General features: G+C 40.8%; 1 protein-coding gene across 1 annotated transcript in view; it reads left to right on the top strand.

The window, feature by feature from the left end:
• Nucleotides 1–21,862, top strand: part of LOC308280336 (NLR family CARD domain-containing protein 3-like) — a gene marked incomplete at both ends in the record, with an annotated part of 48,709 nt that overhangs the window by 5,711 nt on the left and 21,136 nt on the right. The window contains 3 exons of the mRNA XM_080720598.1: nucleotides 2,733–2,824; nucleotides 2,925–3,098; nucleotides 3,965–4,138. Of these exons, the coding sequence (XP_080576724.1) occupies nucleotides 2,733–2,824; nucleotides 2,925–3,098; nucleotides 3,965–4,138 (440 nt within the window). The remainder of the gene's footprint in view (nucleotides 1–2,732; nucleotides 2,825–2,924; nucleotides 3,099–3,964; nucleotides 4,139–21,862) is intronic.

Below are 21,862 nucleotides of genomic sequence, written 5' to 3'. Positions count from 1 at the left end.
CCAATAGTTATTTAGTAGGCCTAAAGTGACCTTTGTTTTCGGTGTAAACATCAGTTTGAGGAGAAATCCCTTAAAACCATGCAGTAGAACTCTCCTTAAAATAGTTGGGCGTTTCGAAGAAAATTCGAGACCTTGGTCAGACTTTGAGATTTGTTGTGATGGGGATTTTCTGAACAGAATCAACACACAAGATTCTACTTGAAAATACGGCAAAGAAACATCCTAACGTATACATCCAGAATTAGTAGAAAGCCCTCCTCTGAATAAACTTGCAAAAATAGAGAATCTGTCATCCAGAAGTGGGAAGTTAACGTTCAGTCTTACATGGAAAGGTTTAATAAGTCTGGTTTGTCATAGTTTCACAGTTTTCAACAAAAACAGAGAGACAGACTTCCTATTTCCTGACAGCCCTGAGCATCTGAACAGGTTTCTCTACATTTAGGTGAAAGTTGGAAAGTCGCATGCATGACTGATTTGTTGTCAACATAAAATAAATATATTGAACTAAAACAAAATCAGAGAGTTTTAATCAATTACCTTTGAGAATTAAAGGTAATTGATTTTCCGATCCGGTAAATCAAAATTAAATTCTTAATAAAAAATAAATGCTATTAACACCTTCTAAGCCACGGGGAGCCCCTTAATGTTAAAACCGTACTATATCGCACATCCCCCCAGGGACTCTCAGCCACGTCGTACATTCCCGGACTTTGTCTTTAAAACCGGAATAAAAGCTTTTGATCCGAAAATCGGCGATCGTCTAACCTTCCCTAGTCACCACTCGTGCACTGATAGCTCATGCAGACCGTGCATGAAGCAGAGGTGACGTCAGCGCCTCTCCTTCTCCAAGGCTACTCCCAGCCATCCGTTTGCTGTCTGCACACTCGAGCTCCTACAGCAGCCATGCTTGGGGCTATGCTAGCGAAACTTTTCAGTTCTGTTCTTCAGTCACACATGGACTATTTGCGGGGACATTTACGTGAAAGGATCGCGCACGCGAAACGCACGGGGACATCGACGATCGGCCAAAACCCCCATTCTATCCCAACGGAAATCGAGAAAATCATGGTGAGTTACTGGCCTGGGGAAAAAAAAAAAAGAAAAAACAGCGGCGCTGTTCAAGATGGAGGGGCTGCGGGGTCATGTTTATAAACATAATATTATGTCTCAGATCACAATACAATAATAGAAATGTCACGGCTAATCTACCAACCACCATTCTATTTCGGACGTCAAGGTGTTAAGAAGAACTAAATCAATACAACTCAATTTAAGATAAAAGGGTTAATCCTAAACAAAACAAAACCAAGGTGAAGAGTATTGATTAATTACCAAAAATATATTTATTTTTGTCCTGATGAATAGTCTAATAAAATCAGTTAGTGTAGGTTGGAAAATAAAAATCCTGTATGAGCAGCTGCTTCCTCTTTCTATCTCATATAATGTGCTCCTCCCTATGAGGTTCTTCTTTAGCCCAGGCATTTCATTCTGTTATATGATTGCCATGACGATCTTAACCCCACAATTAATCTGTTAATTGTAGCAACTTACGTGGCCACATATTAGGTAAAAAGGGATCCCAGCCATTGAGCTACTACTTCCATCACTTCACTCATTTGACCTATTTGACCTGCTACCAAATGAATATTCGATTCTGTCTGAGTGTCTTCGGATCTCACAAAATACTTGGATAGGAGCTTTTCTTGGGGGCAGGCCTTTGATCAGGATTTAAACAGTGTTTAGCCAATTAAAATGGAGTGGGTGTGACGGAATGAGAATGTATGTAAAACAGTCAAAGGGGATGAATGGGATATAATACGTTACTTCAAGGGTTAGTGTAAGTCGGGGGTGGGGAGTAGCCTCCACATTGTTGTTGTTGAAACATAAAAATGTTGGAGATAAACGTTGAATTCTTCTCTCAGTTTGGTCAACAGCCATTAGACACTACTGATAATAACATAACTATGTCATAATGTACCTTAGAGGAGTTGAAAGTCCCCCCCCCCCCCCTTTCTGTGTTGCCTAGAACTGGAGGATTGATTGTGGGGTCATTCATGGAGTACATATTGATGGTGTAATCAAGATCTACTTAGTTGTACTTGTACATAGTTCAATGTTGAAAATGGGTAGTTTTTCCCCTTTAACTCTTTTACTGCTACGGACGTTCCTGTTTGCCCCATTTTTGACTGTGGCACGACGCCAATACGGCCGCTCGTTCTTTTACCTTGTTTGATGTCCGTAAGCTGATGAGGGGTTGCGCCGCAGTGTACAGTAAAAACATCTCCCATAACGTTGCTCTCAAAAACCACTACACGTTATCATCAATGGAGACATCACATCCTTGTTATTTTCTGTGGATCTATTGCTCTGAAGCGATTCAGTGGTCTGAATCTATGGCAGGCGAAACGGCCTCATGTTGTGTGTGTGTGTGTGTGTGTGTGTGTGTGTGTGTGTGTGTGTGTGTGTGTGTGTGTGTGTGTGTGTGTGTGTGTGTGTGTGCGCGCACATGCGTGTTTAGGTTGTCCGGGTGTGTGGTCTCAGAGGACGGCTGTTCTCATCTGGTCTCAGCTCTGAGATCAAACTCCCATCTCAAAGTGTTGGAATTAAACTACAATAATCCAGGAGACGGAGTGGAGCTCCTTACTGCTCTACAACTGGAGACTCTGAGGAAGGAGACACTCTCTCTTGCTCTGTGTTCAGCTCTGGTCTTCGTGTTGCTGTCATCAGGAAAGGAGCTGGACGTGTTTGACCTGAAGAAATACTCTGCTACAGAGGAGGCTCTTCTGATACTGCTGCCACTGGTCAAAGCCTCAAATAGAGCTCTGTAGGTGAAATGATACCTGGATACATTTAATATAATAGATCATCTTTGTATTACATGAAAGTATACAGTATTTATGATTTTATAACTTATGTGTCTTCAGGCTGAGTGGCTGTAACCTATCAGAGAGATGCTGTGAGCTGTTATCATCCATCATCAGTGCCAACTCCTCCAGCCTGAGGGAACTGGACCTCAGTAACAATGATCTACAGGAGTTGGGAGTCCAGCAACTCTCTGTTGGACTGGGGAGTCCACACTGTTTACTGGAGATCCTCAGGTCAGTATTCCTGAACCGTTTCAACCAATTTAATTTCTGGTACATGTGCATATAAGCATGTGTATTAGATAGTCCCCCCAGGAATCCGCAATTCTCGGCGACCCGCGGAATTTGCGTCCATTTACTACATACATTATCATTCCGTCACAACCACTCCATTTTAATTGGGTAAACACAGTTTTAATCCTGATCAAAGGCCTGCCCCCAAGAAAAGCTCCTATGAAAGTATGTTGTGAGATCCACAGACACTCAGACAGAATTAGGTGGAACAATTGAAGTACAGACTTCCTGGAAAAACTAAGAAACTGCTGCAAGCCAAGTGACTACTGGCCAATCACAGCACGTCTTTTCCGGGATTTATCAATTCATCCATGTCCTGATGTTGCATGGCTGCGTGGCTCAGCTGTTCTTGGCTCAGCTGTTTTTACAGGCTGCATACGTAAAGACCCGCCCCCACCTGCCTCTGATTGGCCTACGAACATCGCTTTGTGTGACGCACGTGGAAGCGATGCACACAGATTCCCTTGGTCCCCCGATGCATATATGCACCAGAGCTGAAGGAGGTGTCAACCTTTCTATGTCTATGACTAGCACTATAGTGAGCAGGAACGTAGGTAAACTTGGGTAATGTAGGCACAGACGTTGGCTGCCATGTTTGTGCTTGTGTCCAAAGTGGCCACTGATACCCAAAACTGCCTAGTATGACTTTAATGCCCAGGCTGCAGGAGGTTCTTCTGAGGCTGCTGCCAGTGGCCAAAACCTTAAATAGAGCTCTGTAGGTGAACTGATACCTGGATATCTTTAACATAATAAGCTTATATTTCATGAAAGTAAATGTATTAATTTTTTAACTTATGTGTTTTCAGGCTGAGTGGCTGTAACCTATCAGAGAGATGCTGTGAGGTGTTATCATCCGTCATCAGTTCCAACTCCTCCAAACTGAGGGAATTGGACCTCAGTAACAACAATCTACAGGATTTGGGAGTCCAGCAACTCTCTGTTGGACTGGGGAGTTCACACTGTTTACTGGAGATCCTCAGGTCAGTATTCCTGAACCCTTTCAACCCATTTAAATCCTGGTGCATTTGCATATAAGCATGTGTAAAAGTTTTAAAACAAAGAACCAAAGTGATGACAATGAATTTAATTATGACTAAATGACTAATGCACACCTCCACCAACTCAATACATTCTTTGGATTTTGCTTCTAATAGTTATGTATGCTGTATGAGCAGCTGCTTCCTCTTTCTATCTCATATAATAAGATCCTCCCTATGAGGTTCTTCTTTAGCCCAGGCATTTCTTTCTGTTTTGATTTGATGGCTACCATGACGATCTTAACCCCACAGTTAATCTGCTAACTGTAGCAGCTTAAATGGCGACATATTGGGTAAAAGGCATCCCAGCCATTCAGCTACTACTTCCATTACTTCACTCATTTGACCTATTTGACCTGCTACCAAATGGATATTCGATTCTGTCTGAGTGTCTTCAGACCTCACAAAATACTTTGATAGGAGTTTTTCTTTGGGGCAGGCCTTTGGAGTGGGTCTGACTGAATGAGAATGCATGTAAAACAGTCAAAGGGGATGAATGGGATATAATATGTCACTTCAAGGGCTAGTGTCTGAGTGGCTATGTCGAGGTGGGGAGCAACCCCCACATTGTTGTTGTTGAAACATAAAAATGATGGAGATAAACGTTGAATTCTTCACTCAGTTTGGTCACCGGCCATTAGACAGCGCTGATAATTTAAAGGGAAAAACACCCATTTTCAACATTGAACTATGTCATGATCAGTGTTGAGAATAATGTTGTTACTTGTAACGGTGTTAGGTAACGGAACTACTTTTCTTGGTAACTAATAACGTAACTCGTTACCTTTCCCATTCAATAACGCCGTTCTAGTTACTGTGGTGTAAAGTGGCTAGTTACTTGTTATTTTCTGTGGTCCAAATGAACTGTTTCTCTCCGCAGCGGAGAGAGCAGACAGAGCGGCAGCGGAGCCTGTCTGCTGTCTGTCATAAAGTGCCTGTGGTAACTCTCATAGTCAAGTGAAAGCGGTGCCTGGCCTCGCACACTAACATGATGCGCTGCAGAGGAGCGATGATTGGTTGGGTCCGCGTCAATATTCCGACAGGCCGGTGTTCCGACGGGCCGGTGTTCCGACGACCCGGTGTTCCGACTGCCCGGTGTTCCGACGGGTAACAGCGGCCACTCCGCTGATTAGGCCTACATATAGGCGGCGCAAGGCCATGCTGGGTATTTTTCAAATTATATAGTCTCTCTCTCTCTCTCTCTCTCTCTCTCTCTCTCTCTCTCTCTCTCTCTAAAAGCTATATTAAACCAGATAGAGACTGGTTTCTTTTTTGCGAGCGAAGCCGCTGTTTTAATTGTTTTGGCCACCCGGTCCCGACTGCAGAGTCCCGTGGACAGCACAGATAGGCTTTTTAAAGTCATCCGAATCCATCTGCGCAAATTAATTATCCATTATCCAACCGCACTAATTATTTATAATAATCCAATGTATACATCCGCACCATCACATCTTCTATATGTCAAATTATTTTTTTTTATATTTCCTTGTATTCACAGAAATGCATTGATTTAGCCTACTGAATGCTATGTTCGTCTTTTTTCTGCTGCGGTGCGCTGATTCAGACAGAGACAGATGGATAGACAGAGAGAGAGAGAGAGAGAGAGAGAGAGAGAGAGAGAGAGAAAGAGAAACTCACACACACACACACACACACACACACACACACACACACACACACACACACACACACACACACACACAGCTTGTTAATCTTGCTACTTGCTACTTTGCAATAGGCCTATGCTTGAAGGATCTATGAAAGAGATTGAACTTGCGCACCGCTACCAGCCTACCATAGAGGTAATTAAGGTGGGTCAGTGCGACCAGGCATGCCGTGATGCTGATCCAACTCGAGTCAAGTGGTGGTCACAGCTGTTTCGTGGACTAGTGTGAAAAAATAACAAATAATACAAAATAGCCTAAGTTAGGCTATTTTGTATCATTTGTTAATTTTTGAACACTCACACACAGACACAAGCATTCAGAGATTTAGGTTTTTGCTGATAGATTGTGTCATAATTTATTTCCTGCATTATTTCATCTGCGATTATCCAAAAATGATTAATAATTATAGTCTATTTGATTGATCCATTCGCCCGCACCGCTGTAATTTGTTAAAATAGAGGGGAAATCATGATTGAAAGCCATGACCAGTTGGCCACTAACAGACACTTGTCTGTCTGCGGTGGAACCGTGGAAGTACAAAACATTTGAACTATTAAAAAACAGCAGTTCACCACTTCACCCACTTCCGTCACTTTCTCTGATGGTCCGTGCAGTTACGTAATCTCTACTCCTTTGAAGTTCCAATTGGCCATTTAGGTACATTGTGTAGCTTAATTTATGGGCCATCATCAACTCTGTTTGATCTATCTACCCACCAGCTGGGAGTTGAACAACTCCGACGCACGGCGCACGGCGCGCCCCGTATACAATGCGCCTGGCGTTTCGCACGCACAAGTAGGCCTATTTTCACAACAGCAGGTTTAGAAAATATGCTTTACATTTCAAGTAGGCTATATAGACCTATAGGCCTACAGTATATGCCCATAAACATAGCCAGACCGTTTTTGGAGACAATATAGGCCTACGTGCGCAACTGCGCATATGGGCAGGCACGGGCGTCTGACAAAATAGAACCAACCAATTTGACATTGTGTGACAGTCTGTGATGCGTTGAGAGCTTTTGTTTTCGATGACTGATCAGCTATAAAAGGGACTTTGTACAATTTAAATTGCTTGAGTTCTGTAAAAACTGATTCCAAATGTGCAGAAGTATTGGAGACATAAAAAAGAAGGCGGTGCTGTTTGGTTTCATGACAGAACATCACATATAGGCCTATACATATCATATGCCAGAGAGAGAGAGAGAGAGAGAGAGAGAGAGAGAGAGAGAGAGAGAGACGCACATGCACAAAGAAAGCGAGATATGCGCTCCTTGACCTCATTACAATACGTAGCCTAGCCTATAGGTCTATTGGCAATTTTGGCCATAAGTACGTGCTGGTTCTCATTTGTGCAGAAGTAGGTCAGATCAATAATTACGCATGAGTCGCACCTGGCAGCCTAGCTGGCCTGACGGAGTTGCAACAGCTCTCCTCTCCGCAAAGTTAAATTAAACCATTAGGCTATGGATTGGTATTCCATTCTAAGCAAACTAATGATTAATGACTATTTTGCGTTCCCCTTTTTCAACTTCTCACCAACAAATACTGGATTAATTCTTCATGCACCGCATCACATCACAGAAGCAGCGGACTTCAGTTAATGAGTGAGTTATTGTAATATGCTGAGTCTTGCTGACAGACAGACAGACAGACAGACAGACAGACAGACAGACAGACAGACAGTGATTTATCCAGATGCTTTGCCATTAGGCTACTCACACGAGTAATGTAATGAATATGCTGACAGACAGACAGAATAAAAAGAGTCCACGAATAGGCCTGCACACTCGCTCATAATGTAAAAAAAACAAAAAAACAAATCCTCCTCCTCCTCGCGATCCCGCCAGCAGCGTCAGTTCTGCAAATGCTAAGGTATGGTAACATGGCTGTTGTCTTGCACGTGTGAAGGCACGCATGCAATACACCAGTCATGTTGCCAATACTTAGCAACAAGCATGATGAATTCATTTTAAGAAGTACATTTTATTATTTTCTCCTGTAATCAAGGTACGTTAGCTACCATACCCATGTGCGCCTCTGTAGTCTACTCCACTTGCTGCCTCGCTCGCATCCATTGGTGCGTTATGCGTTTTTTCCGACTTAGTATAGGCTCTACTCTGACTGTAATTCTAATAATATATTCTCCAGTATATTTCTATCTATCTTTGAAGAAAATATACTTGAATTGGCGAAATGGTTCTCCTCCTGCCAGCGATTGTTGAGACCGAGAAACGGGGGGGGGGGGGGGGGGGGGTAACCGCACGCACTGGGAACCGTCGGAACAACGGACCCTTCGAGGGGAGGGGTCCCCCGTCAGAACACCGGCCCGTCGGAACACCGGCCCGTCGGAATTATGGGTGGACCCCTGATTGGTTGACCTAGCTTAAAGCTTCAGGCTTAGTCAATCAGAGACGGCCTTGGGCGGGTCTTAAAAAATACACACAAACTGAAAGCTGAGGCCACATTCACACACATGCGTGAGACATCTTCTCTGTATCGTCTGAGAATGAGGGGAGGGGGGGGGGGGTAGTCCTATGCATTGTCAATGGAAGGTTGTTTGGTTTTTTGTCGTTGCCGTGTCTCTTGTTCAACCAAAGGCTGTCTTTTGGCCAAGAGACACGGCAACGACAAAAAAACAAACAACCTTCCATTGACAATGCATTGGACACTTCCCCTACCCCCCTCATTCTCAGACTACACGGACACGATAGCTGTCGCAACTGTGTGTACATTGTCACATAAACAGTGTAGAGAGACAGAGGAGAGTACTTGTGTCTCCAAATACAGGCGAGAGCTCGAGACAACAGCAGCTTTGCAACTTGGATACATTATTTTAACTTTGTGGAGATAAATGCTGCTAATCTACTCCACCAAAATCGCCACAGCATGTCACCCAGAGTCAACCAAACAGATTGATTGCCAAGCCACGTAATGCAAGTGCTAGCTAGATATGAAACATGCTTGATCAATGATGCTTTCCATCGCAACCTTTGAGTCTGTTGCCTTCAGAGAAATAGTCAGTGTTGCACAGCACTACGACAAGTGCACAACTTGGTTTGAAGAAGGCTACAATGAATATATGCCTGTCAACATTTCTAAACATATCTTTAGCTTTATTGTTCCTCTGCATTTCTATGCATAATCTATCTATAAATGCGACAAATCTCTGTCTGTCTGTCTGTCTGTCTGTCTGTCTGTCTGTGTGTATGTAATCCGCGTATCTCGAGAACCGTTCGTCCCACCTGCTTCAGATTCGGCACGCACGTTCCCCGCCGCGGCGCGGAGTGCAGTGCCGGGCCTCGACCCGACCCGACACACGTTTTTTCCGAACCGGCGCAAAACGTTCGGAATCTCCTTATGCAGAGCTGATTGTTGACATCAGGCTGTTCCGGAGGAAATTTGCGCAAGCGCTGACTCATTGTGACATCACTTCATAAAAGGCTCTGACATCACATATGCCACATGAGTCAATGGGCATACAGATATCTCCATATATGAGCATAAACTCATAAAAGGCTCTGACATCACGTATGCCACATGAGTCAATGGGCATATACAGATATCTCCATATAATGAGCATAAATGGACACAGGCAAACAGATGGTCAATACGGGTCCTACAGACAGAGATCTCCATATATGGGCATAAAATGGACACAGACAGACAGATAACGCCATATATGGGCATAAATGGACACAGGCAAACAGATGGTCAAAACGGGTCCTACAGAGATCTCCATATATGGGCATAAAATGATCGTAGACAGACAGATATCTCCATCAGGCTGTTCCGGAGGAAATCGGCGCAAGCGCTGACTCATTGTGACATCACTTCATAAAAGGCTCTGACATCACGTATGCCACATTAGGCAATGGCTGAGATGGGCGAAAATACATTGAAAAGTATTTTGATACAAAATACAAATACTGGGTCAAAAAATGTATCAAAATACAAAATATAAATACAGGCCAGAGAAATGTATTTAAGATTCAAATACGTATTTTGTATTTTGAAAATACATAAATACTTTTTATAAAAATTGATGCAATGATTAGTACTTTTATAGATTGACTGCCAAGTTTTAAATTAACTGCCTGTCAGAAATTTGAAGAATAAAGTGCCTTCCAGACGATACGCGGTCACCGCCTCCTAGTAATTCATTTTCAATGGGAGGCAGGCAGCTATTTTGGTCGTGCGGAGAAGTTTTTGGGCGGCGAGGCGAGCGGGCGCGGTCCCGTGAATTCCCCGCGCGTGTGTTCGTTTGAGCATGCATATGCGGGCGGTGAGAGATGGATTGTGTTCATCTTTGTGAAATACCGCGTGCGGTAACCGCTGACCCAAGCGGCGGCCATAGCGGTGACCGCGTATCGTGTGGAAGGCACTTAAATTGACCATAGTATGGTGTTAGTCTTGAGCCTAAATGTTTACCACTGTGTGCCAGTGTGTGAGAGCTCAGGCCAGAAGTGCCTTCCAGACGATACGCGGGTTGGGTTACCGCACCGCGGTGAGACACAAACACACTCGCTCAGTGAGTAAACGCCACAAGGTATTTCACAAAGATGAACACAATCCATCTCTCACTGCCCATGTACGCATGCACAAACGAGCACGCTTGCTGGGATTTTCACGGGACTGTGCCCGCTCGCCTCGCTGCCTCAAAACTTCGCTGCACGGCAGAAATAGCCCGCCTCTCATTGAAAATGAATTACTAGGAGGCGGTGACCGCGTATCGTCTGGAACCCACTTTACCATTATCTTCTAAAGGAAAAGGGCTCTGCGCCAGTACTTCATAGAGTGCAAAACCCACTCTGCCAGCCTTATAATAACTAAAACTGCACTCTGTTGAGGTGCCAACCTGCGCCTTGTGCACAAGTAGGCCATGTATGGCCTGCTTGTGCGCCAGCAGAGTGCGCCATGAGGTGCGCTCACCACTGCCGATGCCAATGATATCACCACTGACATCACCAGTACTAATGCTGGTCCCTCATTGGCTGTTAATGATGACATTGCCAGAAATGCTGGTCCCTTATTGTGCTACATGCTTAAACACACACAGCTACCTACCTACCAAACTACATACATACATACGCAGATGAATGCAGTACTTGTGCGCAAGTAATTCGAAATTGTAATCATAACACGATACATTTGAAGCAAACCAAAGTCAAGTGCTATGGCTGTACACACACACACACACACACACACACACGCACACGCACACGCACACACACACACACACACACACACACACACACACGCACACACGCACACACACACACACACACACACACACAAACCACCAGCAAAATTGAAAGAAAAATGTGTCTTTCCCCCTACAGTTTAAACCTTTGTGAATGATTAAAATGTGTCCATTTGAGAATAAAATTACATAAAAAGTATTTTGTATTTCAAATACAGAAAATACTAGACCTGAAAGTATTTTGATACAAATTACATCCAATTTTTTCCGTCCCAACCAAATACAAATTACAAAATACAAAAAAGTATTTCAAATACGTATTTCAAATACATGTATTTCAAATACTGCCCATCTCTGGGCAATGGGCATATACAGATATCTCCATATATGAGCATACACTCATAAAAGGCTCTGACATCACGTATGCCACATTAGGCAATGGGCATATACAGATATCTCCATATATGAGCATAAACTCATAAAAGGCTCTGACATCACATATGCCACATGAGTCAATGGGCATATACAGATATCTCCATATATGAGCATAAATGGACACAGGCAAACGTGGTCAATACGGGTCCTACAGACAGAGATCTCCATATATGGGCATAAAATGGACGCAGACAGACAGATAACTCCATATATGGGCATAAATGGACACAGGCAAACAGATGGTCAAAACGGGTCCTACAGAGATCTCCATATATGGGCATAAAATGGACGTAGACAGACAGATATCTCCATATATGGGCATAAATGGACACACACAAACAGATGGTCAAAACAGATCCTATGAAAACAGGTATAATGGGGTTTGCATTAAAGGGCGGGGCATTCATTCCATATTTACATTGTTCCCGAGTTGGCCAGGGCGCCGACTAGTTGCTATAATGACAGGGAGTTGTCTTTTCTCTTATAAGGTCATTAATTGAAGCCCCCTAAAAAAAAAGTGTAACTGACTTCCAGAATGCTTCGTTTTGATTATATATATATATATATATATATATATATATATATATATATATATATATATATATATATAATTATTATTTCTTTTTTTTAGTAAAGTAACTAGTAACTAGTTACTTTTATAATTTAGTAACTAGTAACGTAACTAGTTACATTTTCAGAGCAGTAACTAGTAAAGTAACTAATTACTTTTTAAAGGTAACTTTCCCAACACTGGTCATAATATACTTTAGAGGAGTTGTGTTACCTAGAACTGGAGGATTGATTGTGGGGTCATGGCTTTCAGAGTACATCTTGATTATGTCATCAAGATGTACTTAGTTGTACTTGTACATAGTTCAATGTTGAACATGGGTGGTTTTCCCCTTTAATTCTTGAGACAAATTGGCCAAACTGATCTTGTCATCCCTTAGTTTCACATAGCAGAGGTCCTTTTGTTATGACAAAAATGTCCAAACCAGCAGAAACATTGTATTGAAACTAGAAAAATATTGTTCCTTCGAAACAATTGTGGGCTCGCTTCAAGCCGGAAAACAATGGCTATAAAAGTACAAAATGTCAAGATCGCAGGCAGTGCTCTCTTTGACGTTACTGACGTCAAAGATTGGTCCATTTTGTTCCAAAAATGTGTTGTGCAAAAGTTGACCCGCTGGTGGCGCTATAACAGGCAAATGTAAGAAGGGTGGTATCTGTTCCTTGACCTATTGGGAATGTGCTTGCAAGATTTCACGCACATTGCAGGCTGTGTTCATGATTTGAGGTGTTTTTGGCTTTGGCCACTTTATCGCTGCTTGCAGCTATATTTATTATTATTATTTTATAATTTTTTTGTGTGCACTTCATAGGCATGTTAGATAAAGGTCCTTAGATTGCGTGTAGAATGTTTCATGCAAATTGCAAAAAAAATCCTAGAATAAAAACGGGTTTAAGCGTTTTACAAACTGCTCAAAATTATATAGCGCCCCCCTTTGGCCATTTGGGGTAAGATTGGTTTCAGTGATATTTGAACTAACCCTCTACACTATTTTGTCATGAAAATCTGACTTTGCATGTATGTTTTAGAGGCAGAAGAATAATTTGCATAAAAATGCAATATTGTTTGAATTATTTAAAAAAGCATGTTTCAATGTTAAAGAAATCCGATCTGACAGATCTTTAGATATCGGTCCAAAGTTCACGTAAAAAAAGTTTTGTGCACGTGACGCGAAAATTCCAGAATAAAAGCGGGTTTACGCGTTTTACAAACTGCTCAAAATGGCGGAAAATCGAAGGGCGGAGCTTACTTAACAACGACACAGATGTCTTCCGCTTGAGTCAAAGCACGCGTGTAACAAGTTGCATGTCTTCAAACGAAACGAGTCATGACTTATGCCCGTTTGAAGTTTGAATTTTCAGACGCTTCGTATAGCGCCCCCCCTTTGGCCGATTGGAATAAAATTGGTTTCAGTGATACTTTGACTAACCCTCCACATCTTTGCCAAATGCCATGAACGTGTAACTTTGCATGTATGATTTAGAGGCCGAAGAATAATTTGCATAAAACCGCAATATATATTGAATTATTAAAAAATCATTATTTAACGTACAAACTTCTCACCACATAGCCTGTGTAGATATAGGTTCAAAGTTCATGTGAAAAAAGTTTTGTGCACTTGACGCGAAAATCCCAGGAGGAGATAGATTTTTACTGTTTTTCATATAATTCCGAATTGTGGGAGACCTAAAGGTCAGAGGTCAAAAGTTAGAGGGTAAAAGTTGTTCGGCATGAGGAGACGCATAAGTGTATACAGGTTTCATGGCTGTATGTATAACACAGCATGAGCTATACCTGTTCAAAGATCGCACTTTCGAAGGCTTCCTACAGCGCCACCATTTGGCCGATTGCTATAATAAATAATAGCACACTTCGCCACTGTAAACTGAACACATTGATGTTTTTATTTTCATTTTCTCACTAAGTATGTAGGAGTAGAAAGGAACCGAAGTTTTTTGATACTTGCACTGACTGCCTAGTATAGAAACTAGAAAAATATTGTTCCTTCGAAACAATTGTGGGCTCGCTTCAAGCCAGAAAACAATGGCTATAAAAGCACAAAATGTCAAGATTGCAGGCAGTGCTCTCTTTGACGTTACTGACGTCAAAGATTGGTCCATTTTGTTCCAAAAATGTGTTATGCAAAAGTTGACCTGCTGGTGGCGCTATAACAGGCCAATATGAGAAGGTTGGTATCTGTTCCTTGACCTATTGGGAATGTGCTTGCAAGATTTCACGCACATCCCAGGCTGTGTTCATGATTTGAGGTGTTTTTGGCTTTGGACACTTTATCGCTGCTTGCAGCTATATTTATTATTATTATTTTATAATTTTTTTGTGTGCACTTCATAGGCATGTTAGATAAAGGTCCTTAGATTGCGTGTAGAATGTTTCATGCAAATTGCAAAAAAAATCCTAGAATAAAAACGGGTTTAAGCGTTTTACAAACTGCTCAAAATTATATAGCGCCCCCCTTTGGCCATTTGGGGTAAGATTGGTTTCAGTGATATTTGAACTAACCCTCTACACTATTTTGTCATGAAAATGTGACTTTGCATGTATGTTTTAGAGGCAGAAGAATAATTTGCATAAAAATGCAATATTGTTTGAATTATTTAAAAAAGCATGTTTCAATGTTAAAGAAATCCGATCTGACAGATCTTTAGATATCGGTCCAAAGTTCACGTAAAAAAAGTTTTGTGCACGTGACGTGAAAATTCCAGAATAAAAGCGGGTTTACGCGTTTTACAAACTGCTCAAAATGGCGGAAAATCAAAGGGCGGAGCTTACTTAACAACGACACAGATGTCTTCCGCTTGAGTCAAAGCACGCGTGTAACAAGTTGCATGTATTCAAACGAAACGAGTCATGACTTATGCCCGTTTGAAGTTTGAATTTTCAGACGCTTCGTATAGCGCCCCCCTTTGGCCGATTGGAATAAAATTGGTTTCAGTGATACTTTGACTAACCCTCCACATCTTTGCCAAATGCCATGAACGTGTAACTTTGCATGTATGATTTAGAGGCCGAAGAATAATTTGCATAAAACCGCAATATATATTGAATTATTAAAAAATCATTATTTAACGTACAAACTTCTCACCACATAGCCTGTGTAGATATAGGTTCAAAGTTCATGTGAAAAAAGTTTTGTGCACTTGACGCGAAAATCCCAGGAGGAGATAGATTTTTACTGTTTTTCATATAATTCCGAATTGTGGGAGACCTAAAGGTCAGAGGTCAAAAGTTAGAGGGTAAAAGTTGTTCGGCATGAGGAGACGCATAAGTGTATACAGGTTTCATGGCTGTATGTATAACACAGCATGAGCTATACCTGTTCAAAGATCGCACTTTCGAAGGCTTCCTACAGCGCCACCATTTGGCCGATTGCTATAATAAATAATAGCACACTTCGCCACTGTAAACTGAACACATTGATGTTTTTATTTTCATTTTCTCACTAAGTATGTAGGAGTAGAAAGGAACCGAAGTTTTTTGATACTTGCACTGACTGCCTAGTATAGAAACTAGAAAAATATTGTTCCTTCGAAACAATTGTGGGCTCGCTTCAAGTCAGAAAACAATGGCTATAAAAGCACAAAATGTCAAGATCGCAGGCAGTGCTCTCTTTGACGTTACTGACGTCAAAGATTGGTCCATTTTGTTCCAAAAATGTGTTATGCAAAAGTTGACCCGCTGGTGGCGCTATAACAGGCCAATATGAGAAGGTTGGTATCTGTTCCTTGACCTATTGGGAATGTGCTTGCAAGATTTCACGCACATCCCAGGCTGTGTTCATGATTTGAGGTGTTTTTGGCTTTGGACACTTTATCGCTGCTTGCAGCTATATTTATTATTATTATTTTATAATTTTTTTGTGTGCACTTCATAGGCATGTTAGATAAAGGTCCTTAGATTGCGTGTAGAATGTTTCATGCAAATTGCAAAAAAAATCCTAGAATAAAAACGGGTTTAAGCGTTTTACAAACTGCTCAAAATTATATAGCGCCCCCCTTTGGCCATTTGGGGTAAGATTGGTTTCAGTGATATTTGAACTAACCCTCTACACTATTTTGTCATGAAAATGTGACTTTGCATGTATGTTTTAGAGGCAGAAGAATAATTTGCATAAAAATGCAATATTGTTTGAATTATTTAAAAAAGCATGTTTCAATGTTAAAGAAATCCGATCTGACAGATCTTTAGATATCGGTCCAAAGTTCACGTAAAAAAAGTTTTGTGCACGTGACGTGAAAATTCCAGAATAAAAGCGGGTTTACGCGTTTTACAAACTGCTCAAAATGGCGGAAAATCAAAGGGCGGAGCTTACTTAACAACGACACAGATGTCTTCCGCTTGAGTCAAAGCACGCGTGTAACAAGTTGCATGTCTTCAAACGAAACGAGTCATGACTTATGCCCGTTTGAAGTTTGAATTTTCAGACGCTTCGTATAGCGCCCCCCTTTGGCCGATTGGAATAAAATTGGTTTCAGTGATACTTTGACTAACCCTCCACATCTTTGCCAAATGCCATGAACGTGTAACTTTGCATGTATGATTTAGAGGCCGAAGAATAATTTGCATAAAACCGCAATATATATTGAATTATTAAAAAATCATTATTTAACGTACAAACTTCTCACCACATAGCCTGTGTAGATATAGGTTCAAAGTTCATGTGAAAAAAGTTTTGTGCACTTGACGCGAAAATCCCAGGAGGAGATAGATTTTTACTGTTTTTCATATAATTCCGAATTGTGGGAGACCTAAAGGTCAGAGGTCAAAAGTTAGAGGGTAAAAGTTGTTCGGCATGAGGAGACGCATAAGTGTATACAGGTTTCATGGCTGTATGTATAACACAGCATGAGCTATACCTGTTCAAAGATCGCACTTTCGAAGGCTTCCTACAGCGCCACCATTTGGCCGATTGCTATAAAAAATAATAGCACACTTCGCCACTGTAAACTGAACACATTGATGTTTTTATTTTCATTTTCTCACTAAGTATGTAGGAGTAGAAAGGAACCGAAGTTCCCGTCTACTGTATGACTGATAGATAAACAAATAAATAATGACACTAGAAAAATATTGTTCCTTCGAAACAATTGTGGGCTCGCTTCAAGCCAGAAAACAATGGCTATAAAAGCACAAAATGTCAAGATCGCAGGCATTGCTCTCTTTGACGTTACTGACGTCAAAGATTGGTCCATTTTGTTCCAAAAATGTGTTGTGCAAAGGTTGACCCGCTGGTGGCGCTATAACAGGCCAATGTGAGAAGGTTGGTATCTGTTCCTTGACCTATTGGGAATGTGCTTGCAAGATTTCACGCACATCCCAGGCTGTGTTCATGATTTGAGGTGTTTTTGGCTTTGGACACTTTATCGCTGCTTGCAGCTATATTTATTATTATTATTTTATAATTTTTTTGTGTGCACTTCATAGGCATGTTAGATAAAGGTCCTTAGATTGCGTGTAGAATGTTTCATGCAAATTGCAAAAAAAATCCTAGAATAAAAACGGGTTTAAGCGTTTTACAAACTGCTCAAAATTATATAGCGCCCCCCTTTGGCCATTTGGGGTAAGATTGGTTTCAGTGATATTTGAACTAACCCTCTACACTATTTTGTCATGAAAATCTGACTTTGCATGTATGTTTTAGAGGCAGAAGAATAATTTGCATAAAAATGCAATATTGTTTGAATTATTTAAAAAAGCATGTTTCAATGTTAAAGAAATCCGATCTGACAGATCTTTAGATATCGGTCCAAAGTTCACGTAAAAAAAGTTTTGTGCACGTGACGCGAAAATTCCAGAATAAAAGCGGGTTTACGCGTTTTACAAACTGCTCAAAATGGCGGAAAATTAAAGGGCGGAGCTTACTTAACAACGACACAGATGTCTTCCGCTTGAGTCAAAGCACGCGTGTAACAAGTTGCATGTCTTCAAACGAAACGAGTCAAGACTTATGTCCGTTTGAAGTTTGAATTTTCAAACGCTTCGTATAGCGCCCCCCTTTGGCCAATTGGAATAAGATTGGTTTCAGGGATATTTGGACTAACCCTCTACATGTTTGCCAAATGCCATGAAAGTAACACTTTGCATGTTTGATTTAGAGGCAGAATAATAATTTGCATAAAACCGCAATATGAATTGAATTATTAAAAATTAATGGTTTAACGTACAAACTTCTCACCACATAGACTGTATAGGTATTGGTCCAAAGTCCATGTGAAAAAAGTTTTGTGCGCTTAACTCAAAAATCCCAGGAGGAGATAGATTTTTACTGTATTTCATATAATTCAAAATTGTGGGAGACCTAAAGGTCAGAGGTCAAAAGTCAGAGGGTAAAAGTTGTTCGGCATGAGGAGACGCATACGTGTATACAGGTTTCATGGCTGTATGTATAACACAGCATGAGCTATACCTGTTCAAAGATCGTACTTTCGAAGGCTTCCTACAGCGCCACCATTTGGCCGATTGCTGTAAAAAGTAATAGCACACTTCCCCACTGTAAGCTGAACACATTGATATTTTTATTTTCATTTTCTCACTAAGTATGTAGGAGTAGAAAGGAACCGAAAATCCCGTCTACTTATAAATAAATAAATAATGACAATATCTAAAGTGTGCTCGCCAGGTACTGGCGAGCCCACAACTAGAAAAATATTGTTCCTTCGAAACAATTGTGGGCTCGCTTCAAGCCAGAAAACAATGGCTATAAATGTACAAAATGTCAAGATCGCAGGCAGTGCTCTCTTTGACGTTACTGACATCAAAGATTGGTCCATTTTGTTCCAAAAATGTGTTGTGCAAAAGTTGACCTGCTGGTGGCACTATAACAGGACAATGTAAGAAGGGTGGTATCTGTTCCTTGACCTATTGGGAATGTGCTTGCAAGATTTCACGCACATTGCAGGCTGTGTTTTTGGCTTTGGCCACTTTATCGCTGCTTGCAGCTATATTTATTATTATTATTATTATTATTTGTGTGTGTGCACTTCATAGGCTTATTAGATAAAGGTCCTTAGATTGTGTGTAGGATGTTTCATGCAAATTGCAAAAAAAATCCTAACAGGTTTAAGCGTTTCACAAACTGCTCAAAATGATATAGCGCCCCCCTTTGGCCAATTGGAGTAAGATTGGTTTTAGTGATATTTGGACTAACACTCTACATCTTTGCCAAATGCCATGAACATGTTACTTTGCATGTATGATTTAGAGGCAGAAGAATAATTTGCATAAAACTGCAATATTCATTGAATTATTAAAAAAGCATGTTTCAATTTTTCTTTTAAATCCGATCTGACAGATCTTTAGATATTGGTCCAAAGTTCATGTAAAAAAAGGTTTTGTGGACGTGACGCGAAAATTCCAGATTAAAAGCGGGTTTAAGCGTTTTACAAACTGCTCAATATGGCGGAAAATCTAAGGGCGGAGCTTACTTAAAAAAGACACAGATGTCTTCTGCTTGAGTCAAAGCACGCGTGTAAGCAAGTTGCATGTCTTCAAACGAAACGAGGCATGACTTATACCCGTTTAAAGTTTGAATTTTCAAACGCTTTGTATAGCGCCCCCCTTTGGCCGATTGGAATAAAATTGGTTTCAGTGATACTTTGACTAACCCTCTACATCTTTGCCAAATGCCATGAATGTGTAACTTTGCATGTTTGATTTAGAGGCCGAAGAATAATTTGCATAAAACCGCAATATGGATTGAATTATTAAAAAAATATATTTCACTTTAAAAGAAATCCGCCGAGACTAGTTTGACCGTATTGGTCCAAAGTTCATGTGAAAAAGGTTTTGTGAGCGTAACGCGAAAATCCCAGGAGGAGATAGATTTTTACTGTTTTTCATATAATTCCAAATTGTGGGAGATCTAAAGGTCAAAGGTCAAAAGTCAGAGCGTAAAAGTTGTTCGGCATGAGGAGACGCATACGTGTATACAGGTTTCATGGCTGTACGTATATCAGAGCATGAGCTATACCTGTTCAAAGTTCGCACTTTCGAAGGCTTCCTACAGCGCCACCATTTGGCCGATTGCTGTAAAAAATAATAGCACACTTCGCCACTGTAAGCTGAACACATTGATGTTTTTATTTTCATTTTCTGTCTAAGTATGTAGGAGTAGAAAGGAACCGAAGTTTTGAGGAGAACTTGATATGCCGGTTAGATATTGTCACTAGAAAAATATTGTTCCTTCGAAACAATTGTGGGCTCGCTTCAAGCCGGAAAACAATGGCTATAAAAGCACAAAATGTCAAGATCGCAGGCAGTGCTCTCTTTGACGTTACTGACGTCAAAGATTGGTCCATTTTGTTCCAAAAATGTGTTGTGCAAAAGTTGACCCGCTGGTGGCGCTATAACAGGCCAATGTGAGAAAGTTGGTATCTGTTCCTTGACCTATTGGGAATGTGCTTGCAAGATTTCACGCACATCCCAGGCTGTGTTCATGATTTGAGGTGTTTTTGGCTTTGGACACTTTATCGCTGCTTGCAGCTATATTTATTATTATTATTTTATATTTTTTTTGTGTGCACTTCATAGGCATGTTAGATAAAGGTCCTTAGATTGCGTGTAGAATGTTTCATGCAAATTGCAAAAAAAATCCTAGAATAAAAACGGGTTTAAGCGTTTTACAAACTGCTCAAAATTATATAGCGCCCCCCTTTGGCCATTTGGGGTAAGATTGGTTTCAGTGATATTTGAACTAACCCTCTGCACTATTTTGTCATGAAAATGTGACTTTGCATGTATGTTTTAGAGGCAGAAGAATAATTTGCATAAAAATGCAATATTGTTTGAATTATTTAAAAAAGCATGTTTCAATGTTAAAGAAATCCGATCTGACAGATCTTTAGACATCGGTCCAAAGTTCACGTAAAAAAAGTTTTGTGCACGTGACGCGAACATTCCAGAATAAAAGCGGGTTTACGCGTTTTACAAACTGCTCAAAATGGCGGAAAATTGAAGGGCGGAGCTTACTTAACAACGACACAGATGTCTTCCGCTTGAGTCAAAGCACGCGTTTAACAAGTTGCATGTCTTCAAACGAAACGAGTCATGACTTATGCCCGTTTGAAGTTTGAATTTTCAAACGCTTCGTATAGCGCCCCCCTTTGGCCGATTGGAATAAAATTGGTTTCAGTGATACTTTGACTAACCCTCCACATCTTTGCCAAATGCCATGAACGTGTAACTTTGCATGTATGATTTAGAGGCCGAAGAATAATTTGCATAAAACCGCAATATTGATAGAATTATTAAAAAATTATATTTCACTTTAAAAGAAATCCGCCGAGATTAGTTTGACCGTATTGGTCCAAAGTTCATGTGAAAAAAGTTTTGTGCGCGTATCGAAAAAAACCCAGGAGGAGATAGATTTTTACTGTTTTTCATATAATTCCGAATTGTGGGAGACCTAAAGGTCAGAGGTCAAAAGTTAGAGGGTAAAAGTTGTTCGGCATGAGGAGACGCATACGTGTATACAGGTTTCATGCCTGTACCTCAAACACAGCATGAGCTATACCTGTTCAAAGTTTGCACTTTCGAAGGCTTCCTACAGCGCCACCATTTGGCCGATTGCTATAGAAAATAATAGCACACTTCGCCACTGTAAACTGAACACATTGATGTTTTTATTTTCATTTTCTCACTAAGTATGTAGGAGTAGAAAGGAACCGAAGTTTTGAGGAGAACTTGATATGACTAGTATAGTATAGTATAGAAATAATGACAATATCTAAAGTGTGCTCGCCTTATAGGCGAGCCCACAAATATCTAAAGTGTGCT

Source organism: Nannobrachium achirus (assembly GCF_963921795.1).
Source record: "Nannobrachium achirus genome assembly, chromosome: 24".
Classification (NCBI taxonomy): domain Eukaryota; kingdom Metazoa; phylum Chordata; class Actinopteri; order Myctophiformes; family Myctophidae; genus Nannobrachium; species Nannobrachium achirus.
The sequence above is the reverse complement of the archived record's forward strand: the minus strand, read 5'-3'. Positions and strand labels throughout refer to the sequence as shown.